Source organism: Peromyscus californicus, unplaced genomic scaffold (genome assembly GCF_007827085.1).
Source record: "Peromyscus californicus insignis strain IS unplaced genomic scaffold, ASM782708v3 Scaffold_15__1_contigs__length_86483966, whole genome shotgun sequence".
In the NCBI taxonomy this organism is placed as follows: domain Eukaryota; kingdom Metazoa; phylum Chordata; class Mammalia; order Rodentia; family Cricetidae; genus Peromyscus; species Peromyscus californicus.
The window spans coordinates 24247701-24268125 of record NW_026294447.1 but is presented as its reverse complement, the minus strand read 5'-3'; the positions used below and the strand labels follow the sequence as shown (position 1 = coordinate 24268125).

Here is a 20425-nt window from a genome sequence, read left to right as displayed (position 1 = left end):
TTTACTTACTTAGTACTTACGATTACACCAGGACTAGACTGAACTCTAACCCGCCTGGCTTCTTTTTAAACATTTTCATCCTCAGTCAATTCAGGGACTATGATATGGCTCAAGGAGAGACACCTGCATGAGTCCTGTTCCCTTTAACCTTTTCATGTGACCTTTTCCCTGAACACCCAACCCCCAGCTCCAGGCCTGGGCCAGATTGTTTGATATTCAGGTATTTCAAAGTTTAGTGATATCAATGAATGTAAATCCAAATACTTATTTTTGCAATGTAAGGAGTTCCTTTTATAAATTCAGGGGATAGATAAACTAATTATGATACTTGATTTTAGTGGCTCTTATGTATTGTTTATTTTTAAGTAAAATATATAAATATTAAAAAATAAGGGGAGGCAGAGGCAGGCAGATCTCTTGAGTTCAAGGTTAGCCTGATCTACTACTGTCCTGAGCTAGTTCCAGGACAGCCAAGGCTACACAGAGAAACCCTATTTACAAAATACAAAGCAGGGCTGGAGAGATGGCTCAGCTCAGCACTGGCTGTTCTTCCAAAGGTCCTGAGTTCAATTCCCAGCAACCACATGGTGGCTCACAACCATCTGTAATGAGATCTGGTGCCCTCTTCTGGCCTGCAGGCATACATGCAGACAGAACACTGTATACATAATAAAAAACAAAACAAAACAAAACAATTAAAAAGATATATATATCAACTATATACATTAATTATATAATATATAATTAATATATATTATAAATACTTTTAAGAATAAATAATTATAAGCTGGAGAGGTGGCTCATAAGTTAAAAAGCACTGGCGGCTGCTCTTCCAGAGGACCTGGGTTCAATCCCCAGCACCCATATGGCAGCTTATAACTGTCTGTAGCTCCAGTTCCAGGGGCTCCAACACCCTCACACAGACATACATGCAGGCAAAACACCAATGAACATGAAATAAAAATAAATATTTTTTAAAGAAGTAAATAATTGAGTGGGGCATGGTGGCACACGCCTTTAATCCCAGCACTTAGGAGGCAGAGGTAAGTGGATCTCTGTGAGTTTGAGGCAGTCTGCAGAGGGAGTTCTAGGCCAGCCAGGGCTACACAAAGAAACAAACAAAAAGTAAATAATTGTAAAAGAGATAAAACTCAGTTATAGGCACTCACCTGGCATATGATGGCCCGGGTTCATGAGCTCCCAGGTCTTTTGGGGGTGAGGGGTGGGGTGGGGGGACAGGGTCTCCCTGTGTATAGCTGGTCTGGAACTCCATACATAGAGAGTTGACCAAATTGTCTCCTCAGTGCTGGGATAAAGGAGTGCACCATCATACCCAACTCCAGCATGTTTATTGTTTTGTTTTTCGAGGCAGGATTTCTCTGTGCAGCCCTGGCTGTCCTGGATCTTGCTCTGTAGACCAGACAGGCTTCTAACTCACAGATCTTCCTGCCTCTGCCTCCCAGAGTGCTGAGCCTAAAGGTGTGCACCATCAGGCCTGGCTGTAATTCAATTCTTATTTTATTTTACTTTATTGTTTGAGATGGTTTTACTATGTAGCTCTGCTGTTCTGGAACCCATTATATAGACCAAGCTGGCCTTGAACTCACAGAGATATTCTGCCTCTGCCTCCCAGTGCTAGGATTAGAGGCGTGTGCCACCACACCTGGCTCACTTCTGGGGTTATTTGTTTTATTTTGGTGGTTTGCTATGTTTTTGGTTGTGAGCCTGCTAAGCCATCTCTTTAGCCCATTTTTTTTTTTTAAACAACTATATTAGTTGATTTTGTTGTTGTTTTGGGGAGAATGTTTCTCTGTGTAGCCCTGGCTATCCTGGAACTCACTCTGTAGACCAGGCTGACCTTGACCTCAGAGATCTGCCTGCCTCTGCCTCCCAAGTGCTGGGATTAAAGGCGTGCGCCGCCGTGACCTGGCTGCTTTGGTTTTTTGTTTGTCTGTTTTTGACATTCTAATTTAATTACAGCATTTCCCCCTTCCCTTCCTTCCCTCCAAGCCTTCCATATACCCCACTCCAGTCTCCTTCAGATCATAGCCTCTTCTGTCACTGTTTGTTATTGCGTGTCTATATGTATTTGTATACACATACAGATTTGTAAATAGAACCTGGTAAGTCCGTACAGTTTTACTTGTAGGTTTGTTTCCCAGGGCTGTCCTTGTGTCGCTGGACTGCCACTTGGTGTGCTCTTCGCTCGGGAGGACTGCCTCTCCCACTCCCAGCTTTACTCAGTTGCTGTCTTAGTCAGGGTTCTGTTGCTGTGAAGAGACACCATGGCCACAGCACCTCTTACAAAGGAAAACATTTAATTGGGGCTGGCTTCCAGTTCAGAGGTTTATTCCATTTTTGGCATGGTGAGAAGTATGGCAGTGTGCAGACAGACATGGTGCTGGAGAGGGAGCTGAGAGCTCTCCATCTGGAGCAGCAGGCAGCAGGAAGAGAGAGTGACACTGGGCCAGGCTTGAGCTTCTGAAACCTCAAAGTGACACACTTCCTCCAATAAGACCACACCTCCCAATGCCACTCTCAAAGCATTCAAATATATGAGCCTGTGGGGACCACCTGAACTCATGGAGATCTGCCTGCCTCTGCAGTGCTGGGACTAAAGGTGTGTGCCGCCATGCCCAGCTCTGAATTAAACGTTTGGTTGCCGCTTTAGTATTATACTGTTTGTCAGGGAAAGGTGAGAGGACTGCTTGCAGCTGAGTTATCAGATCGTCTTGTAAAATTAAGTGGGCCCTTACCATCTGAGCCTTGGAGAGTGACCTTGAGCATCTGTATTTCTGCTGACTTCCTCTTTCACTTGTAAAAGAAAGGTTTCAGGGTTTTCTGAGATAGTCTTGTATAACCCAGGCTGTACTCAGACTTGCTGTGTAGAAAGGTTTCAGGGTTTTCTGAGATAGTCTTGTATAACCCAGGCTGTACTCAGACTTGCTGTGTAGAAAGGTTTCAGGGTTTTCTGAGATAGTCTTGTATAACCCAGGCTGTACTCAGACTTGCTGTGTAGCTGTCGTGACCTTGAATTCCTGTTGGCTCCCATGTGCCAGGTGTGTGTCGCCATGGTTGGCACTCTGAGAGATATACACAGCAATGGTTACTTTTAATTTTAATCCCAGCACTCAGGAGGCAGAGGCAGGAGGATCTCTGTGAGTTCCAGGCCAGCGTGGTCTAGAGAGCGAGTTCCAGGCTCCAAAGTTGCACAGAGGAAACCCTGTCTCAAAAAACCAAAAAAAAAAAAAAAAAAAAAAAAAATCCTATTTAAATGTCTTAAGAGTTAATAAGAGTTAAAGAGGTATTACTGTTTGTAGCTTCCAAAAATACTAACTTAAATTGCCTTTTTATTTTTTTCAGTTGAGTGTTCGAGGAAAAAATAAAAAAGAAAAGCTCGAGGATTTTTTTAAAAACATGGTTAAATCAGCAGATGGAGTGATTGTTTCAGGAGTAAAGGTAAAGTTTATACTTGAGCAGCGTTAGTTGAAAATACATACTTTTGTTTTGTAGATTAGGTGTTACTGTTTAGCCCTGGTTGGCCTGGAACTCACAGGGAGGCACAGGCAGGTGCCTCAGATTCTAGGACAAAAGATGTGTCCCACAGGGTGGGCTGCCTCTGAGCACCTGGTCTTGCTTGCAAATGCTGGGGCAGACCTGGGATTGGATCTAGTCAGATCTCAGCTGAGATTTTGGGAGTGTCTTTGGGTAAATGTATGATGTGGGGAAAAACTTTTTGCATCTTCAAAATGAAGTAATATCATCGGGCGGTGGTGGCACACGCCTTTAATCCCAGCACTTGGGAAGCAGAGGCAGGCAGTTCTCTGTGAGTTCGAGGCCAGCCTGGTCTACAGAGTGAGATCCAGGACAGGCACCAAAACTACGCAGAGAAAACCCTGTCTCGAAAAACTAAAAAAAAAAAAAGGAAGTAGTATCACTTGGTTCTCAGGATTATGGGGAAGATGAAATGAAGTATGTATGAAAATAATTTTTTTTTTTTTCCATTTTTTTGTTTGAGACAAGGTTTCTCTGTGTAACAGCTCTAGCTGTCCTGGAACTCGCTCTGTAGACCAGGCTGACCTCGAACTCACAGAGATCTCCCTGCCTCTGCCTTCCAAGTGCTGGACTAAAGGTGTGCACAGCCACCACCACCTGGCGGATGAAAATACAAATAGTAGCTTTTTTTCTTTAATGGTGCTTTTAAAATGGTATGAGAGTTTACTCATCTGGTACCTTTCTTCGGTCAGTGTTACAATATCAGCAACTGTTAAGAAAGGTGAATAGTGCTTCTGTTTCATTGTTACTGCTGCTCCGGATCTGCAGGAAAGCCTGTGTGTACTATTTAACTTACACTCTAAGCTTGTGTGGATAGTTCGAGTGCCAGCTGCTCTCCAGCCACGACAACTTGGTCTTCTCTCTGGTGTGGCTGCGCATCGATAGCTCACATTTCCGTAGCTAGTAAATGTAAACCACTATTGGTTGTGACTTTCGTAATCAACGGACACTTTTAGCATGTGTAATATATTCATTTGTAGGTTTTGTTTACAGTCTTCATTAGAACCCTGCAAGTTAGCAGCATTTTTCCCCATAGACTGACAAGTTTAAAGCAATATGAAATGGCACTTTGCTAGTGCAGACTTGCTGCGCAGTCTGTTGATATAAAGCCTAAATTATATCGGTAACACTTTCGAAGAGCAGTTGCTAGAAAGCACTATTAGTGTGTGTGTGTTTTTTGTTTTTTTTTTAAACATATGTCTAGCTTAATTTCAAGAAGAGATTGAGGGCTGGAGAAATGGTTCGTTCGGTGGTTAAGATCACTGGCTGCTCTTCCAGAGGACCCAGGTTTGAGCCTCAGTATCCATGTGGTCAGTTTCAGGGGATCTCACGACCCTCTTCTGTCCTGTAGGCACTAGGTACACAGGTGGTGTGCAGACATACATGCAAGCAAAACACCAGTACATACAAAATGAAAATAAATAATAAATGCATGCTTAAAATTAAAAAAAAGATTCAGAATGGTGGTTACCTGTGTCATTGCTCCCAAGAGGCTCATGTGGCTGAGTTCATCTAAGCAGTTAGTTAGGCTAGGTGGTCCCTGAAATGCATAATGGGCCAGGAAAGTAGGTTTTCATCTCTAGATACCCAAGCATGTCTCGCTTGTCCTCAGAAGCATTTGCTGCTGCCTCCTGACAGCTGTGTCTGTAGCAGCAGAGTGCAGGCCAGAGCCTGTTTCAGGATAAACACACAGGGCACTCTAGCCTTCAGCTGTAAACTACGGGCTTGTCTGCTGAAGTCTGACTGCATGGGCAAGGTCAGTGTAAAGCCTGAGTGCTGGAAGGGAGTTGTACTCCTTTCCTGACGAAGTTTCATAATGATGTCAAGGTTTCATGTCACATAGAGCATGTGTGTGTAAACAGCTAGCTCTTTCCTCATCCTGCAGGACGTAGACGACTTCTTTGAGCATGAACGAACATTCCTTTTAGAATATCATAACCGAGTCAAGGACGCGTCTGCGAAATCTGACAGGATGACAAGATCTCACAAAAGTAAGACTTCTGTGGTAAAACTGTTTTGAAGATTGTCTGTTTTGCTGGACATGGTGACAGGTCTTTAATCCCAGCACTCTGAAGGCAGGGGCAGGCAGATCCTCTGAGTTTGAGGCCAGCCTGGTCTACATAATGAGTTCCAGGACAGCCAGGGCTCTGGAGAGAGACCCTGTCTTGAAAAAACAACAACAGAAAAGATTTGTTTTATGTGTATTTGTGTGTGTATGCCTCATCGTATGTGTGTGTGCACCATGGAGGCCAGAAAGAGGGTATCAGATCCTCTGGAACGAGTTATAGGTGGTTGTGAGCCACCTCATGTGGGTGCGGGGAATCAAACCCAGGTCCTCTACAAGAACAGCAGATGCTCTTAACCACTGAGTTGAGTTACTCTGTTATCCACCGAGTAACATCTCTCTGCCCGACTCCCTAGCTTACATTTCAGTTGAGATAATTGTAAAGTTGACATGTTACTTAGAGTTGATGAAAATCTGATTTTAGAATGGTGGTTCTTAAGTTCTGGTCTATGACACTCAGGCCCCCACAAGTGTCTTCTTTGGACCCAAATGTATTCCAAGCTGACATTCCCAAGGTCCTAAGGGTGGCTCCATGTTGCACTGTAGTCTCCCTCCTCAGGTGAGCTGCCTGTGGATAAATCCCGAGAGTCGTGCTGAAGTGGAGTCTTTTGCCCTGTAGCATCTGAATAAAGGGGGTATCATTTGTGGGTGTCCCCCGTGTCTGTCAAGTCTGTTCATAATTTCTACCTGTCGACCTCCTCAGTGACTTGTAGCTTTGCTAGTATCTATTACCAGATAATATGTAGCAGTTTCTTGGTTGGTCACTGCCTTTTTCTGTCTTTCCACTTTTAGACTGTAGATAGCAGATTTTGGGGGTGGAGGGGCTCTAAAATCCTTTTTAGGTTGATTTTTGCCGCCTTATGGCTTAAATATTTATTGATATCTGCTGGGCGGTGGTGGCACTTGCCTTTAATTGCAGCACTTGGGAGGCAGAGCCAGGCAGGTCTCTGTAAATTTGAGGCCAGCCTGGTCTACAGAGCGAGATCCAGGACAGGCACCAAAAACTACACAAAGAAACCCTGTCTCAGAAAAGAAAAAAAAGTATTTATTGATATCTATCCCACAGACCCAAACTCTTTTGGTTTGCAAGACCTTGACCTCCAAAATGTTTGCAGTTTTTCTGTCTTCATCCACTCCCCTTTGTTTCCAACAGTACTGAGTCCCACCTGCTCCAAGTGCTGTTTTGTGCCTGGGATCTTCTCTGTGCTGCTTTCTGTAGTCAGTCAGTGTGTGCACTCTTCGCTGGTGAAGATTTTCTCATCCTCCAGCTCATTCTTCAGTTTCCATAGTCTTCTCCAACTTAGGCAGCATTGCATGCTTCTAAAGAGTTTTTACATGTCTGGTGTATCTGCCGTATTGCATTACAGCTGCTTGTACCGTTCCTTTACTGGGTGTCTCTTATTTTGTAGATAGGTAATCAGTAAATATTTTTAAATCAACAGTTAATATATTATTAAAACTTGATTTTTAATTCTTAAAACTTTCTCCATAGGTGCTGCTGATGATTACAATAGAATTGGGTCTTCATTATATGCTTTAGGAACTCAGGACTCTACAGATATATGCAAGTAAGGATTATAGTTAAGAACGTGAATATAAGGGAAGCAGCAGAGGAAACGGTGTTTATAATTTACGTAGGCATTTTAGGATTTTTTTTAATCAACCCATTTATGAGAAACTGGATTTTTATTATAATAAAATGGTTGGTTTCTTTTTTGCCCTCTCATTCTCAAATTATTATTTTAAAATATAAAACACTTCAGGCTAGGCATGGTAGTGCATACCTTTAATTCCAGCACCTAGGAAGCAAAGGCAGGCAGATATCTGTGAGTTTGAGACTAGCCTCATCTACATAATAAGTTCTAGTTTAGCCTTGGCTACATAGTGAGACCCTGACTATAAATAAATACTGAACATTTAACAGATTTGCTATATATTTCATTGGCAGTCAAACTAAACTTTTTTTCATTTAACGTAGTCTACCACTGAGCTAAATACCCAGTACTCCCCCATCTCCCCCACAAGTTGTCGCAAGTTTACACGTGGCCCGCACAGGCTTCAGACTTGCTATGTAGCCAAGAGGGACCTTGGTCTCTGGATTCTCCTGCCTCTGCTACCTGAATGCTGGCTACTGGGATTTACAGGCACAGGCCACCATTCCTGGTACTCCAATTAAACATTAACTTTTTTATATGTATTTTGTGTGTGTGTGTGTGTGCGTGCGCGTGCGCGCGCACGCGCGCAATAGGGATGTGTATCACGGCAGCTCGTGGGACTGAAGCTGAAGCCAATCTGGTATACATGACCCTTTGCCTCAAAAAGAAAACGAGGGCAGATGTGATACGCATCTGTCCCAGGACCTGGGAGGCTAAGGCAGAACAGTGTTGAGTTAGGCCAGCATGGACTACACAGTAAGGCCTTGTCTCGTAAAACCAAAAGAGCAGGAAGAAAATTAATCTTGGAACTGGAGAAATGGCTCAGTTTGGTTCCTAGCATGTATGTATGTGACTTATAGCTGTGTGTAGTTGCAGTACTGGGCGATCCAACACCCTCTTCTGCACATGTATGACATACTCCCACAGCATACTTACATAGAAATTAATTTGTATGTACATTTATGTCCACACACATAGAAACAATAATTTAAAGAATACATATATTTATATGTATCTGTATATTCTAGCTACCTACATACATTTTTTTTTCACTTGTATGTATGTGTGTTTGTGTGAGTATGTAACACCTGTGTGTTAGTGTCCTCGCAGGCCACACACTATGTCAGATCCTCTGGAACTGGAGTTCCAGGTTACTGTGAGCCCCTGACATGGGTGCTGGGTCCTCTGAACTGCTGAGCCATCTGCTCCAGACCCTTCCACTCCACCCTCTCTTGTTGAGATGAGTCTTACTGTGTAACTCTTGCTGACCTCTTACCTCACAGAGGTCCACCTGCCTCTGCCTCCTGAGAGCTGGGATTAAAGGGGTGCACCACCGGCCTGGCTGTTTGTTTATTTGGGGTGGGGCACACATGTAAGAGCATGAGTGTAGAGTCCAGAGAACAACTTGTGGGAGTCTGTTCTCACCTTACAGTATATAGTTTCTGGGGAATCAAGATAGTAATATTCTGGGGATTTTAAATAAGCAGTTTATTGTAGGAGCAGGGAGGTTTTTATTAAACTGTTGAAGTCTTTAGTTAACAAGACCATTGGATACTTTATGTGATGAAACAAGAATGTCTTGGGGATTTTTATTTTGTTTTATTTATTTATTTATTTATTGTTTTTTCAAGACAGGGTTTTTCTGTGTAACAGTTTGGGCTGTCTAGGAGCTCACTTTGTAGACCTGGCTGGCCTCAAACTCACTGAGATCCTTCTGCCTCTGCCTCCCAAGTGCTGGAATTAAAGGCATGCGCCACCACTGCCTGGGAAGAATGTCCTTTATTAATATGGTTTGGGGATATTGTCTCTATACACTTAAAGTGAAAAATTAATCAAATGCTGCTTCTGATGAAAGTATTTTATTTTTCCCTTGAAGGTTTTTCCTCAAAGTTTCAGAACTGTTTGATAAAACAAGAGTAAGTATTAAGCTTGAGAGAACAACCGCTGCATATATAATTATACTTGTATTAATAGTATTTTATTGTGCCCCTAAAACAGTGAAACACAAGAGGTACCTCCCCAAGTTCTCAGACTTCCACACACACCTCATGACCCAGACAAAATAAAATTAATGTAAAAAATAGTTGAAAACGTCAGCTATGGTGAGTCACCCCAATACCTTAGCACCCAGAGAGCTGAAGCAGGAAGGTCCTGGTTCCAAGACGAGACTGGACCACAGAGCATGATCTATCACCCCCCCCCCCCAAAAAAATTTTAGGACCAGTGAGGTGGCTCAGTGGTTAAAGGCCCTAGCTGCCTTGACCTGAGTTCAGGCCTTAGAACCCACGTGATAGAAAAAGAGAACCAGGGGCTGGAGAAATGGCTTAGCGGTTAGGAGCACTGGCTGTTCTTCCAGAGGTCCTGAGTTCAATTCCCAGCAACCACATGGTGGCTCACAACCATCTGTAATGAGATCTGGTGCCCTCTTCTGGCCTGCAGGGATATGTGCAGACAGAACACTGTATACATAATAAATAAATAAATCTTAAAAAAAAAAAAAGAAAAAGAGAACCAGCTTCTAAAGGCTGACCTCTGACCTTCAACACTAGCACTGTGGGATATGTGGTTCCATTTTACCACATTTTGCTTCCACTAAAATGAACTTGAACATTCAGGTTTCTCTGTGAGCTTACTCACACTTGATGTTTTTTTCCTGTGTTTTAGCTACTCAGTGAGCATGCCTTTTAAGAAAAATAGACAGTTTTTTTTTTTTTTTTTTTTTTTAAATTTTCCAGAGCTGAGGACTGAACCCAGGGCCTTGTGCTTGTTAGGCAAGCGCTCTACCACTGAGCTAAATCCCCAATCTGACAGTTCAGGGTATTTTTTTTTGTTGTTGTTTTGGTTTTTCAAAACAGGGTTTCTCTGTGTAGCTTTGCGCCTGTCCTGGATCTCGCTTTGTAGACCAGGCTGGCCTTGAACTCACAGAGATCCTCCTGTCTCTGCCTCCCGAGTGCTGGGATTAAAGGCGTGCGCCACCACCACCTGGCTCCAACCTGACAGTTTTAACAGTAATTTCAGGTATTCATTTTTGAGTCAGGATCTATCTCAAGCTAGTCTTGAACTCTGTACAGCCGAGTTCTCCACCTCTCAAGTACCTGGATTATAGGTGTGCACCACCATACCTGACCTGGTTTCAGATTACAGAAAAGAATATAAAGTAGTAGGAAAAGTTATGTGCACATCGCTAAGGTTTCCTGAAACTGAACATTTCTGTGTGGTTTATAATTCTTTTATTCCGATGTCCAAGTTCATCTGTGTTGTGTCTTTGTATGCGTCTCAGTTCTGTTTTTTTTTTTTTTTTGGTTTTTCGAGACAGGGTTTCTCTGTGTAGCTTTGCGCCTTTCCTGGAACTCACTCTGTAGCCCAGACTGGCCTCAAACACACAGAGATCCGCCTGACTCTGCCTCCCGAGTGCTAAGTTCTGTTTTTTAATACAGCCAGTACTAAAATGAAAAGGAAAAAAAAGAAGAAGAAAGGAAAAGCCAGGCAGTGGTGGCACATGACTTTAATCCCAGCACTTGGGAGGCAGAGGCAGGCAAATCTCTTAAATTCAAGGCCAGCCTGGTGTACAGAGTGAGTTTCAGTATAGCCAGGGCTACACAGAGAAACCCTGTCTCAAAATATAGCCAGTAATATTGTTTTTCTCAGTGTCACCAAATAAGATCTCACCATTGCGACTTTTTGTGGTATAACAAGTCAGGAGACACATAAAGTTTCTTATTGTATTTAACTAATATAAAACATCTCTTAGGCCAGACGTGCTGGCGCATATGTTTAATCCTAGCACTCAGGAATCTGAGGTTCAAGGACTCTTGAGTTCAAGGCTAGCCAGGGCTACAGAGTGAGACATTTTCTCAAAAGCAACATTACCCTTTGTCTTCATTTCTTTTTCTTTTTTGAGGTTTTGGTTTGGTTTGATTTGGCTTTGGTTTTTGTTTGAGGCAGGGTTTCTCTGTGTAGCCCTGGCTGTCCTGGTACTCTGTCTGTAGACCAGGCTGGCCTTGAACTCACAGATCTGCCTACCTCTGCCTCCTGAGTGCTGGAATTAAAGGTGTGTGCCACCACCTGGCAAAGAGTTCTTTTTAACTTCCCTTTCCATCTCATCTTAAATTCCTTCATCTGTTGGTGAGCACATATCAGTTGCCATTGCAGTAAATTCTGTAATAGAGAAGCCAAAAATGAGAGGAAAGCCAAGTTTCCAAATACAGAATTTCCCTATAAATTCATTAGTGTTATTTGATTTTCCTCTTCATTTCTTGTTGGAATTTTGAAAGCCACCCAGATAAAGCAGAGTGGGTTCTGTAGTTCTTCAACATTTCTACATATTAAAAATGTTTTTATTTAGAGCAGAATGTAACAGGTGATTTAATGCCATTTCCCCTTTTCAGAAAATAGAGGCCCGAGTGTCTGCTGACGAGGACCTCAAGCTTTCTGACCTGCTAAAGTACTACTTACGGGAGTCTCAAGCAGCTAAGGTAACTGGCCCGTTTTAGAGGTTATTGGGTGTGAGGCTGTGCGGTGGATTATGGGCATATTGGTTTGCATTTTCAGGGTGTGTGTAGTGCTGTGTGATGGCTGAGATCCCAGCACTTGGAGTAGGCAGGAGAAAGGAGATGAGGCTAACTTGGGCTGTGTAGTGAGACCTTGTCTTAAAAACAAATAAATGTTATATGCAATTACCTTTCTCAGAGCCAGCATGATGTCACACACCTTCCTTTAATCCTAGCCCTCAGGAGGCAGGTGGATCTCTGAGTTCAAGGCCAGCCTGGTCTGCAGAGCAAGTTCCAGGACAGCCAGGGCTACAGAGGGACACCCTGTGTCAAAGAAAGTAAAACGCCTAAATAAGATTTGTGTGCTGCTGGTTTCTCATTTGGTCTAAATCAGTCCTTGTCTGAGGTGAGAACACTATTAAACACAAGTACCTCGTATAAAAGACTAAGTAATCAAACAGCAAAGACCCAGAAAAACAAAATAAGACAAATAAATTAACACAGATGTAGAAAAGCACCAAGAACACTCTAGTTTCCAAATCAGTGGCTTGAGGATTTACCGAACGAGCGGGGACAATGGTTTGCGGGGGTTTTGCTGGGATTAAGGATGTGCACCACAGCTGGTGTGGTGGCGGCGCCCGCCTTTAACCCCAGCACTCCGGAGGCAGGGGCAGGTGGGTCTCTGGTCTACAGAGAGAGTTCCAGGACAGCTTATTATAAAATGTGGTTGAAATGGATAACTTTTTAGAACATGGCTTTAAAGGTAGATCTAGCTGGTGCTTGCTTCAGCAGCACATCTACTAAAATGGAAATATGCAGAGATTAGCCTAACGTGAATTCGTGAATCCTTCTTTTGTAGGGGTGTTGAGGTAGAGTGACAGAATCTCACTGTATTGCCCTGGCTGGCCTCGAACTTACAGACATTTATTTTCCTCTGCTCACCAATGCTCAGATCGAAGGCATGCACCACCACACCCAGCTCAGTATTTTTTAAGTCCATTTTGGAGATCAGCATTTACCTTTTAATAAATATTGTGGGATTTTAATGTTTTTGTTTTGCTTTTTTGTTTTGTTTTCAAAAGAAGGAAGAAATCAGCTGGGTATGGTAGGCCTTGCCTTTCATCCCAGCACTGGGAAGGCAGAGGCAGGTGGATCTCTGTTGAGTGCCAGGACTGCCTGGCTACATAGTCAAAACACTGTCTCACAAAAAGAAAAAAGGCAGCGGTGGGGTGGGGTGTGGGGTGTGCCAGTAACCCTGGCCCTTGGGAAGTGGAAACTGAGGCTCTGGAGTTCAGAGTCACCTGCAGCCTTGTAATAAGTGTGAAGCCATCCTGACTACTGGAGACCCTGTCCAGAATGGGTAAGTACCTGGAGGAAGAAAGGTGGTAGTGAGCATGGGTTTTCTTGCTGCACAGTGACTAGTGTCGAAAATTGGTTCGGATGATTATACAGCTCTGTGCACATAGTACAAGCCCTGGGTTGTGTATTTTAAATGAGTGAGTTATAAAGTATGTGCATTTGGCGTCAATTAAGCTATTATTTATTTATAAAAACAAACACACATTTAGGGCCTGGTGTGTAATTAGTGGTGAACTAGGAGGCCCTGGTTCCCCCAGAACAAAGCATTTACGAGTTCCCTCTGTGTGAATGTCCCTGCGGCTGCTGGTGGTGGTGTCTAAGGCAGGAGGGCGCAGCGCACACTGAGTGTGCTTCTGTTTTGCAGGACCTCCTCTATAGAAGGTCCAGGTCGCTGGTGGACTATGAAAATGCCAACAAAGCCCTGGACAAGGCAAGAGCAAAGAACAAAGATGTTCTACAGGCAGAAACGTCCCAACAGCTGTGCTGTCAGAAGTTCGAGAAGATCTCTGAATCTGCAAAACAAGGTACTGTTGACACGCCTTTTAGTGCAAGGTGTGCTTTGTGGTGGGTCCTTCTAATTTTTATGTTTTTGTTTACAGAACTGATAGACTTTAAGACAAGAAGAGTTGCTGCATTCAGAAAAAATTTAGTGGAACTGGCAGAACTAGAACTAAAGCATGCAAAGGTAGTATCATTAAATATTGAATCATTTAAATTTTAAATTGAGTCAGTTATAAAATAGATGGTAATAGCCGGGCGGTGGTGGCGCACGCCTTTAATCCCAGCACTCGGGAGGCAGAGGCAGGCGGATCTCTGTGAGTTCAAGGCCAGCCTGGTCTACAAAGTGAGTTCCAGGAAAGGCGCAAAACTACACAGAGAAACCCTGTCTCGAAAAACCAAAAAAAAAAAAAAATAGATGGTAATCCTTTGATCAACCTCCTTCGGGAGATTGACACACTGTCCTTGATTTATTTGGATGTTTTACACTGTGTGTGTGCGCGTGTCCCCTTGTATAAATTTGCAGGTGGAATTCAGGGCCCATGCTCACGCAGTAAAAGTGCTTACGTGATTGGCCGTCTCACTGGCCCTCCCTTAGGTCTGTGGTTTCAGTACTATGGTTATGTGCAGGGTCTTGCATGCAGGCCAACACTCTGCCCCGAGTTCATTCTCATCCTGACAGAATGGGAATTAGATTGTTTGCTGTGGTTGAGGCAGCTTCTCACTCTTGAGGCTGGGCTTAATCTCATTAGGTAGACCAGGCTGACACTGGATGCAGTGATCTTCTGCCTCAGCCTCTACTTGGGAGGTTGTTCTGTGACCTCCAAACTACACACACCCATGCATACACACACAAGATAATGTAAAAAAATACTTCTGGTGTTTGCCAGTTATAGTAGTACATACCTGTAGGACACACTGAAGAGGTCACAAGTTCAAAACCAGCCTAGGCTACACCTTTGAGGCTGGAGGGGTGACACAGCAGTTAGGATCACTTGCTGCTCTTGAGGACTGGAGTTTGGTTCCCAGTAGCCGCATCAGGTAGCTCATAACCATCCTAGTTCCGAACCTAGGAGATAGGACATTCTTTCTTGTCCTAAATAAGTACTTGGATGTATTTGGTGTTCACTCCCCTCAGCTGTCACCCCAGCACTCCTAGGACACATCTGTAATCTGAGCACTCCTAGGGCACAGCTGTCACCCCAGCACTCCTAGGGCACAGCTGTCACCCCAGCACTCCTAGGGCACAGCTGTAATCAGCATTCCTAGTGCACATCTGTCACCCCAGCACTCCTAGGGCACAGCTGTCACCCCAGCACTCCTAGGGCACATCTGTCACCCCAGCACTCCTAGGGCACATCTGTCACCCCAGCACTCCTAGGGCACAGCTGTCACCCCAGCACTCCTAGGGCACAGCTGTCACCCCAGCACTCCTAGGGCACATCTGTCACCCCAGCACTCCTAGGGCACAGCTGTCACCCCAGCACTCCTAGGGCACATCTGTCACCCCAGCACTCCTAGGGCACAGCTGTCACCCCAGCACTCCTAGGGCACAGCTGTAATCTGAGCACTCCTAGGGCACAGCTGTCACCCCAGCACTCTAGTGCACATCTGTCACCCCAGCACTCCTAGTGCACATCTGTCACCCCAGCACTCCTAGGGCACAGCTGTCACCCCAGCACTCCTAGGGCACAGCTGTCACCCCAGCACTCCTAGGGCACAGCTGTCACCCCAGCACTCCTAGGGCACAGCTGTAATCTGAGCACTCCTAGGGCACAGCTGTAATCTGAGCACTCCTAGGGCACAGCTGTCACCCCAGCACTCCTAGGGCACATCTGTCACCCCAGCACTCCTAGCACAAGATGAAAGGCAGGGACAGAACTGTAGATGTAACATGAATTGCTAAAGTCTTATTAATAAAAAACCTGGAGCCAGATATTGGAGTGAACGATGAAAGATCAGAGAAACAGAGCAGCCACAGACAACCTCACCTCCTCAACTCCTCAGCCAATCCTGTTTCCTCAGACTGGAAGCTTCTGAGTCCTCACCTGAGGGTCTCAGCTGAACTGCTGCTCAAGAGCCTCTAGTTCCTGGTCCTCACGCCTTATATACCTTTCTGCTTCCTGCCCTCACTTCCTGGGATTAAGGATGTGTGTTTTCCAATAAAGGCATGAGATATCAAGTGCTGGGATAAAAGGCGTGTGCCACCACGCCTGGTCTATGTCTAATTTAGTGCCTGGCTCTGTTCTTAGATCCCCAGATAAGTTTATTAGGGTACACAGTATATTGGGTGACAAAATATATCACCACACAGAACTGTGCAGAAGTGTGTGGGTCATCCAGACTGCGAGCAGCACAGCAGCAGGAAGAAGGTACAGAGTGAGGACTGACTCCTACAAGTTATCCTCTGACCTCTGCAAGAGGGGACGGATATGGCTGAAGTGTACTTACATCTAACTCCCCTCCCCTGCCCTGCACTCCCCTCTCCTCCCCCCTTTCACACACAGAGTAAATCACTTTTAAGTTAAAAAAGGTAGGAGAGACAAGACTCCTGCACATGTTTGTAATTGTACACATATACACACAATGCACAAGAAAAAATTTCTTTTTGAAATTTAAAAATGGAAAAGATGGCGATGGGGAGACGGCTTCGCAGTTAAGAACACTTACTATGCTGGGTGTGGTGGCCCATGCTTGTAATCCCAGAACTCTGGAGGCCAAAGCAGGGAGATCTTTGGGAGTTTGAGGCCAGCCTGGTCTACAAGGTTAGTTCCAGGAGCCAGGGATGTTACAGGGAAAGTCTGTCTCGAAACCCCCCCCTCCCCGCCCACCCAAAAGAGAGCTCTTACTGGTCTTGCAGAGCACTTGGGTTCGGTTCCCAGCACCCACAGGAGGTTCTCAGTTCTGTCTAACTCCAGTTCTAGGAGATCTGATGTCCTTTCTGACATCCTCAAGTACAGGCGTATGGACGACATAGAGGCAGGCAGAATATTCCTCCATATAAAGTAAGATGGCAAGTCTTTCTGGGTGTGTGTGTGCGTGTGTGTAAAACCTAATTCATTCATAGACATCTAAAATGGATTTGCGTCTGTTTGTCTTTGGGAGGGGTTCTTATGGGTGTTCTAGTGCTGTAAGAGACCCCATGACACACAACACTTATAAAGGAAAACAGTTCATTGGGGCTGCTCTATAGAGGTTTCTTTAGTCCATTATCATCATGGTGGACACCATGGCTGCGGGCAGGCAGACGTGGTGCTGGAGAGGTAGCTGAGAGTTCTACCTCTGCATCTGTAGGCAGCAGAGAGAGAACCACGGGGCCTAGCTTGGGCATTTGAAACCCCAAAGCACACCCACAATGACACACTTCCTCCAATAAGGCGACACCTCCTAAAGCTACTCCTAAGCATTCAAACTTGAGTCCATGGGGCCGTTCTTATTCAAACCACCGCAGTTGGGTGTGGTGGAACTGAGAAGAGACTGGGTCTCTCTATGTAGTCCTGACTGTCCTGGAACTCAGTAGATCCACCTGTGTCTGCCTCCTAAATGCTGGGATTAAAGGCATGCGCCACCACGCCTTTAGTCAAGATCTTGTAAATTTTGAAGAAAGGTAAAATGTTCTACAAATGGCTAGATGCATGTGAATTTTGTAGAATACTTTTGATTGTAATGCTAGCATTTTTATTTAAAAAAAAAATACTAGTGTAGGGCTGGAGAGATGGCTCAAAGTCAGACTATGTAAACCATTAATACTGGTCTAGGTAAAAATTTGGTGAACAAGCAGGCACTTTGTGTCTTTAACTGTGATAGAAGTGTTTCTAGAATCTGGCACCAGAATACCATTTTTATCTTTTATCCTGTCTTTCTTGGTTGCTCGGTGATGCCTCTGAAGGCAGCGGGCACACCCATGGGGCCAGGACATACACACAGGCAAAACACCCATGCACCTCACAGACAATAGAAAATATTCACAAACAGCGACTCTCAAGCTGCTGGGACTAAAGAAATTGATGGTGGGTTTGTTGCTCCCTTCCAGGGCAACCTCCAGCTGCTGCAGAACTGCCTTGCCGTTTTAAATGGAGACACATAGGCCACACTCCGCCTTCTGTTGAAAAGGGCTGCCTTCAAATCTCGTTTGTTTTCTTGATGACTTCCGGCATCTAAGCTCACTGGAACCACAGATCAGCTGGCACGGTGCATCGGCTCTTCTTCTGAGAGACAGTGGAGTGGCGGGGCTCACCGGCCAAGGGCAGCGTCTGCCACCCCGCACTTGACCTTCCGAGAAGCCCAAAGTTCAACTTCCTCTTTCCTTTAAGTAGCCTGTCTTAACTGTGTTTATTTTGTGCGTAGCGATCTTTTGGCTGGCGGCCTTATTTACCTCTCGATCTCTTGTCCAGTTTTAACATTCTCAAGAGTCCACTGTCCACACACGATAACGGTTGCCTTTCTGGATTTCTTTTTTTTTTTTTTTTTTTAAGCATCCTGTGCCCTTCGTTCTTTCATGTATCCGTGTAAACATCTTAATGAGACTTACTTTGAATTAATGAAACGTAAAGTTTGGGGTCAGTTTTGTGAGCTTTATCAGTATGGTCGATCTCTGAAGAAAAGCAGATGTGTTCGTATGATTGCCTTAAACTTGTGAACTAAACCAATATTGTAAACCACCCAGCGATACCAGCGGCGTTTGGACTCCGTGCTCCTTGTATCGCTCTGGAATTTGGGGGTAGCGATAATAAATCCACTCCAGCATTATGCTTTACAGTGCAGGTTTTTGTTTTCCTCCCCCCTTCTTTCTTTTGAAATGGCCAATTGAACCAAGTTCACCGACCGCTTTACTGTAGAGCGACCTGGTCTTCTGGGTGCACTCCACAGAAGGAGCGGCTGGACAGAGGCAGACATCTGCCTTTTCCGGAATGCAGGAGCATCACAGTTCTCTGGACCCGTCCCTAGCTCAGCCAACCGCGTCCCTCCTAGTTACCATGGCAACCATGGTAACATATTGACCGGCACAGAGGAAAAGCCTTCTGCTAGAAGGAAGAGCTCTTGAGTTGGTGAGGGAAGTAGATTCCCCGGGATGAAAGCTGGTGTGCAGATGGGGTGCCACGCCCGGGATCTCTGTGGGGAGCGGACATGATCCTCGTTCCCAGAGTAAAGTAGGTGGAATGGATTTCTCTGTCTTTTTCCAAGTCCTCTCCTATTTGGAAACCACGGGGATTCAGGCTGGTCATCCCTGGAACAGGTTCCTAGTTTGTTTACAATTTTCCAAACCGTCCCGAAGATTCCCGGGGCCACTTGCAGGCGGTGGCCCTGACCCCCACCCAGCCCTTCCCAGTGCATGTTCTCTGGCTGGTCGGTGTGCTGGTCAGTGTCCTCTCCGACGGACACGTGTCCCCGTGCTGTTCAGAGTCGGTTTTCCTGGTGTTGGCCGAGAGATCCTTTCTGTCCTTCGTGTCTGTGACCTTCCGTGGTAGAAACACGCCCACACGGTGTCCACCAGTGGGAGAGTGCAGGACCAGGAGCCCTTGCTTCGGGACCCATCCGACCCTCACCAGCTGCCCTTGTGGCCTCAATCGGGTTTGGGAAAGATTCTCTTGACTTCTGCCTCAGTTCTCTGCTCTAAAGGACATGTTGACCTACCTCACAGGGGTGTTGTGAGGGTTAATAAATGTTGGTACCATGCTTTGGAACCGTGAAGGTGCTGTGTAAATGCTGAGGGATGGTTGAGGGCCAAATTGTATGATGGTTCTCTCCCCCAAGGGTTACTGTGGTTTTGATCAACGCAGTCTCTTTGGAGGGGAGGAAGTGGAGTAGAGTGCGCCTTAGCCTCTGGTATTTTTTATTTATTTTATTTTACTTAGTTTTATTTACTGTTTAGGGATGTTTTTACCTGACCATTGTCTGTGTACCATGTGTGTGCAGTACTAGAGAAGGGGTGGGTGGAGAAGAGGGCATTGGGACCCCAAGAACTGGAGCCTCACTGTAGGTACGGGAAAAGAAGGAACCCAGGTCTGAGGGAAGAGCAAGTCAGGGCTGTCAATTGATCAATTGATCTGTCCATCCATCCATCCATCCATCCATCCATCTAATCCATCCATCCATCTAATCTATCCATCCATCCACCCATCCATCTAATCTATCCATCCATCCATCTAATCCATCCATCCATCTAATCTATCCATCCAATCTATCCATCCATCTAATCCATCCATCCATCTAATCTATCCATCCATCCATCTAATCCATCCATCCATCTAATCCATCCATCCATCTAATCTATCCATCCATCTAATCTATCCATCCATCTAATCCATCCATCCATCTAATCTATCCATCCATCCATCTAATCCATCCATCCATCTAATCCATCCATCCATCCATCCATCCATCTAATCCATCCATCCATCTAATCTATCCATCCATCCATCCATCTAATCTATCCATCTATCCATCCATCCATCTAATCTATCCATCCATCCATCCATCTAATCTATCTTGGTTTTTTGAGACAGGGTTCCTCTGTGTAACTTGTCTGTCCTGGAACTCACTCTGTAGATCAGGCTGGCCTCGAACTCACAGAGATACCTCCCAAGTGCTGGTATTAAATGCATGAGCCACCACCGCCCGGCCTAACTTACAGTTTTAAACGGGTGTATGTAGTGGGTGAGGGCAGGGACTCAGGTGATGGTCAAGAACAGCTCCAGTGAGTCTTACACCAGTGGACTGTGGGGATCAAATTCAGGCTGTCACTGTTCGTGTTCTTACTTTGTCTCTTTGGGGGCCTCCACCCAGCTCCCAGGTAAATCACA

General features: G+C 45.0%; 1 protein-coding gene across 3 annotated transcripts in view; it reads left to right on the top strand.

The window, feature by feature from the left end:
* The window catches only part of Snx6 (sorting nexin 6), a 42658-nt gene extending 23345 nt beyond the window's left edge, over window positions 1–19313 (top strand). For all 3 annotated transcript variants that reach the window (XM_052738526.1, XM_052738525.1, XM_052738528.1), the window contains 8 exons: window positions 3364–3459; window positions 5441–5546; window positions 7113–7188; window positions 9152–9191; window positions 11664–11750; window positions 13489–13648; window positions 13724–13809; window positions 17656–19313. In XM_052738526.1, the coding sequence (XP_052594486.1) occupies window positions 3364–3459; window positions 5441–5546; window positions 7113–7188; window positions 9152–9191; window positions 11664–11750; window positions 13489–13648; window positions 13724–13809; window positions 17656–17709 (705 nt within the window). In that variant the 3' untranslated portion in view covers window positions 17710–19313. The remainder of the gene's footprint in view (window positions 1–3363; window positions 3460–5440; window positions 5547–7112; window positions 7189–9151; window positions 9192–11663; window positions 11751–13488; window positions 13649–13723; window positions 13810–17655) is intronic.
* The last annotated feature ends 1112 nt before the right edge of the window (window positions 19314–20425 follow it).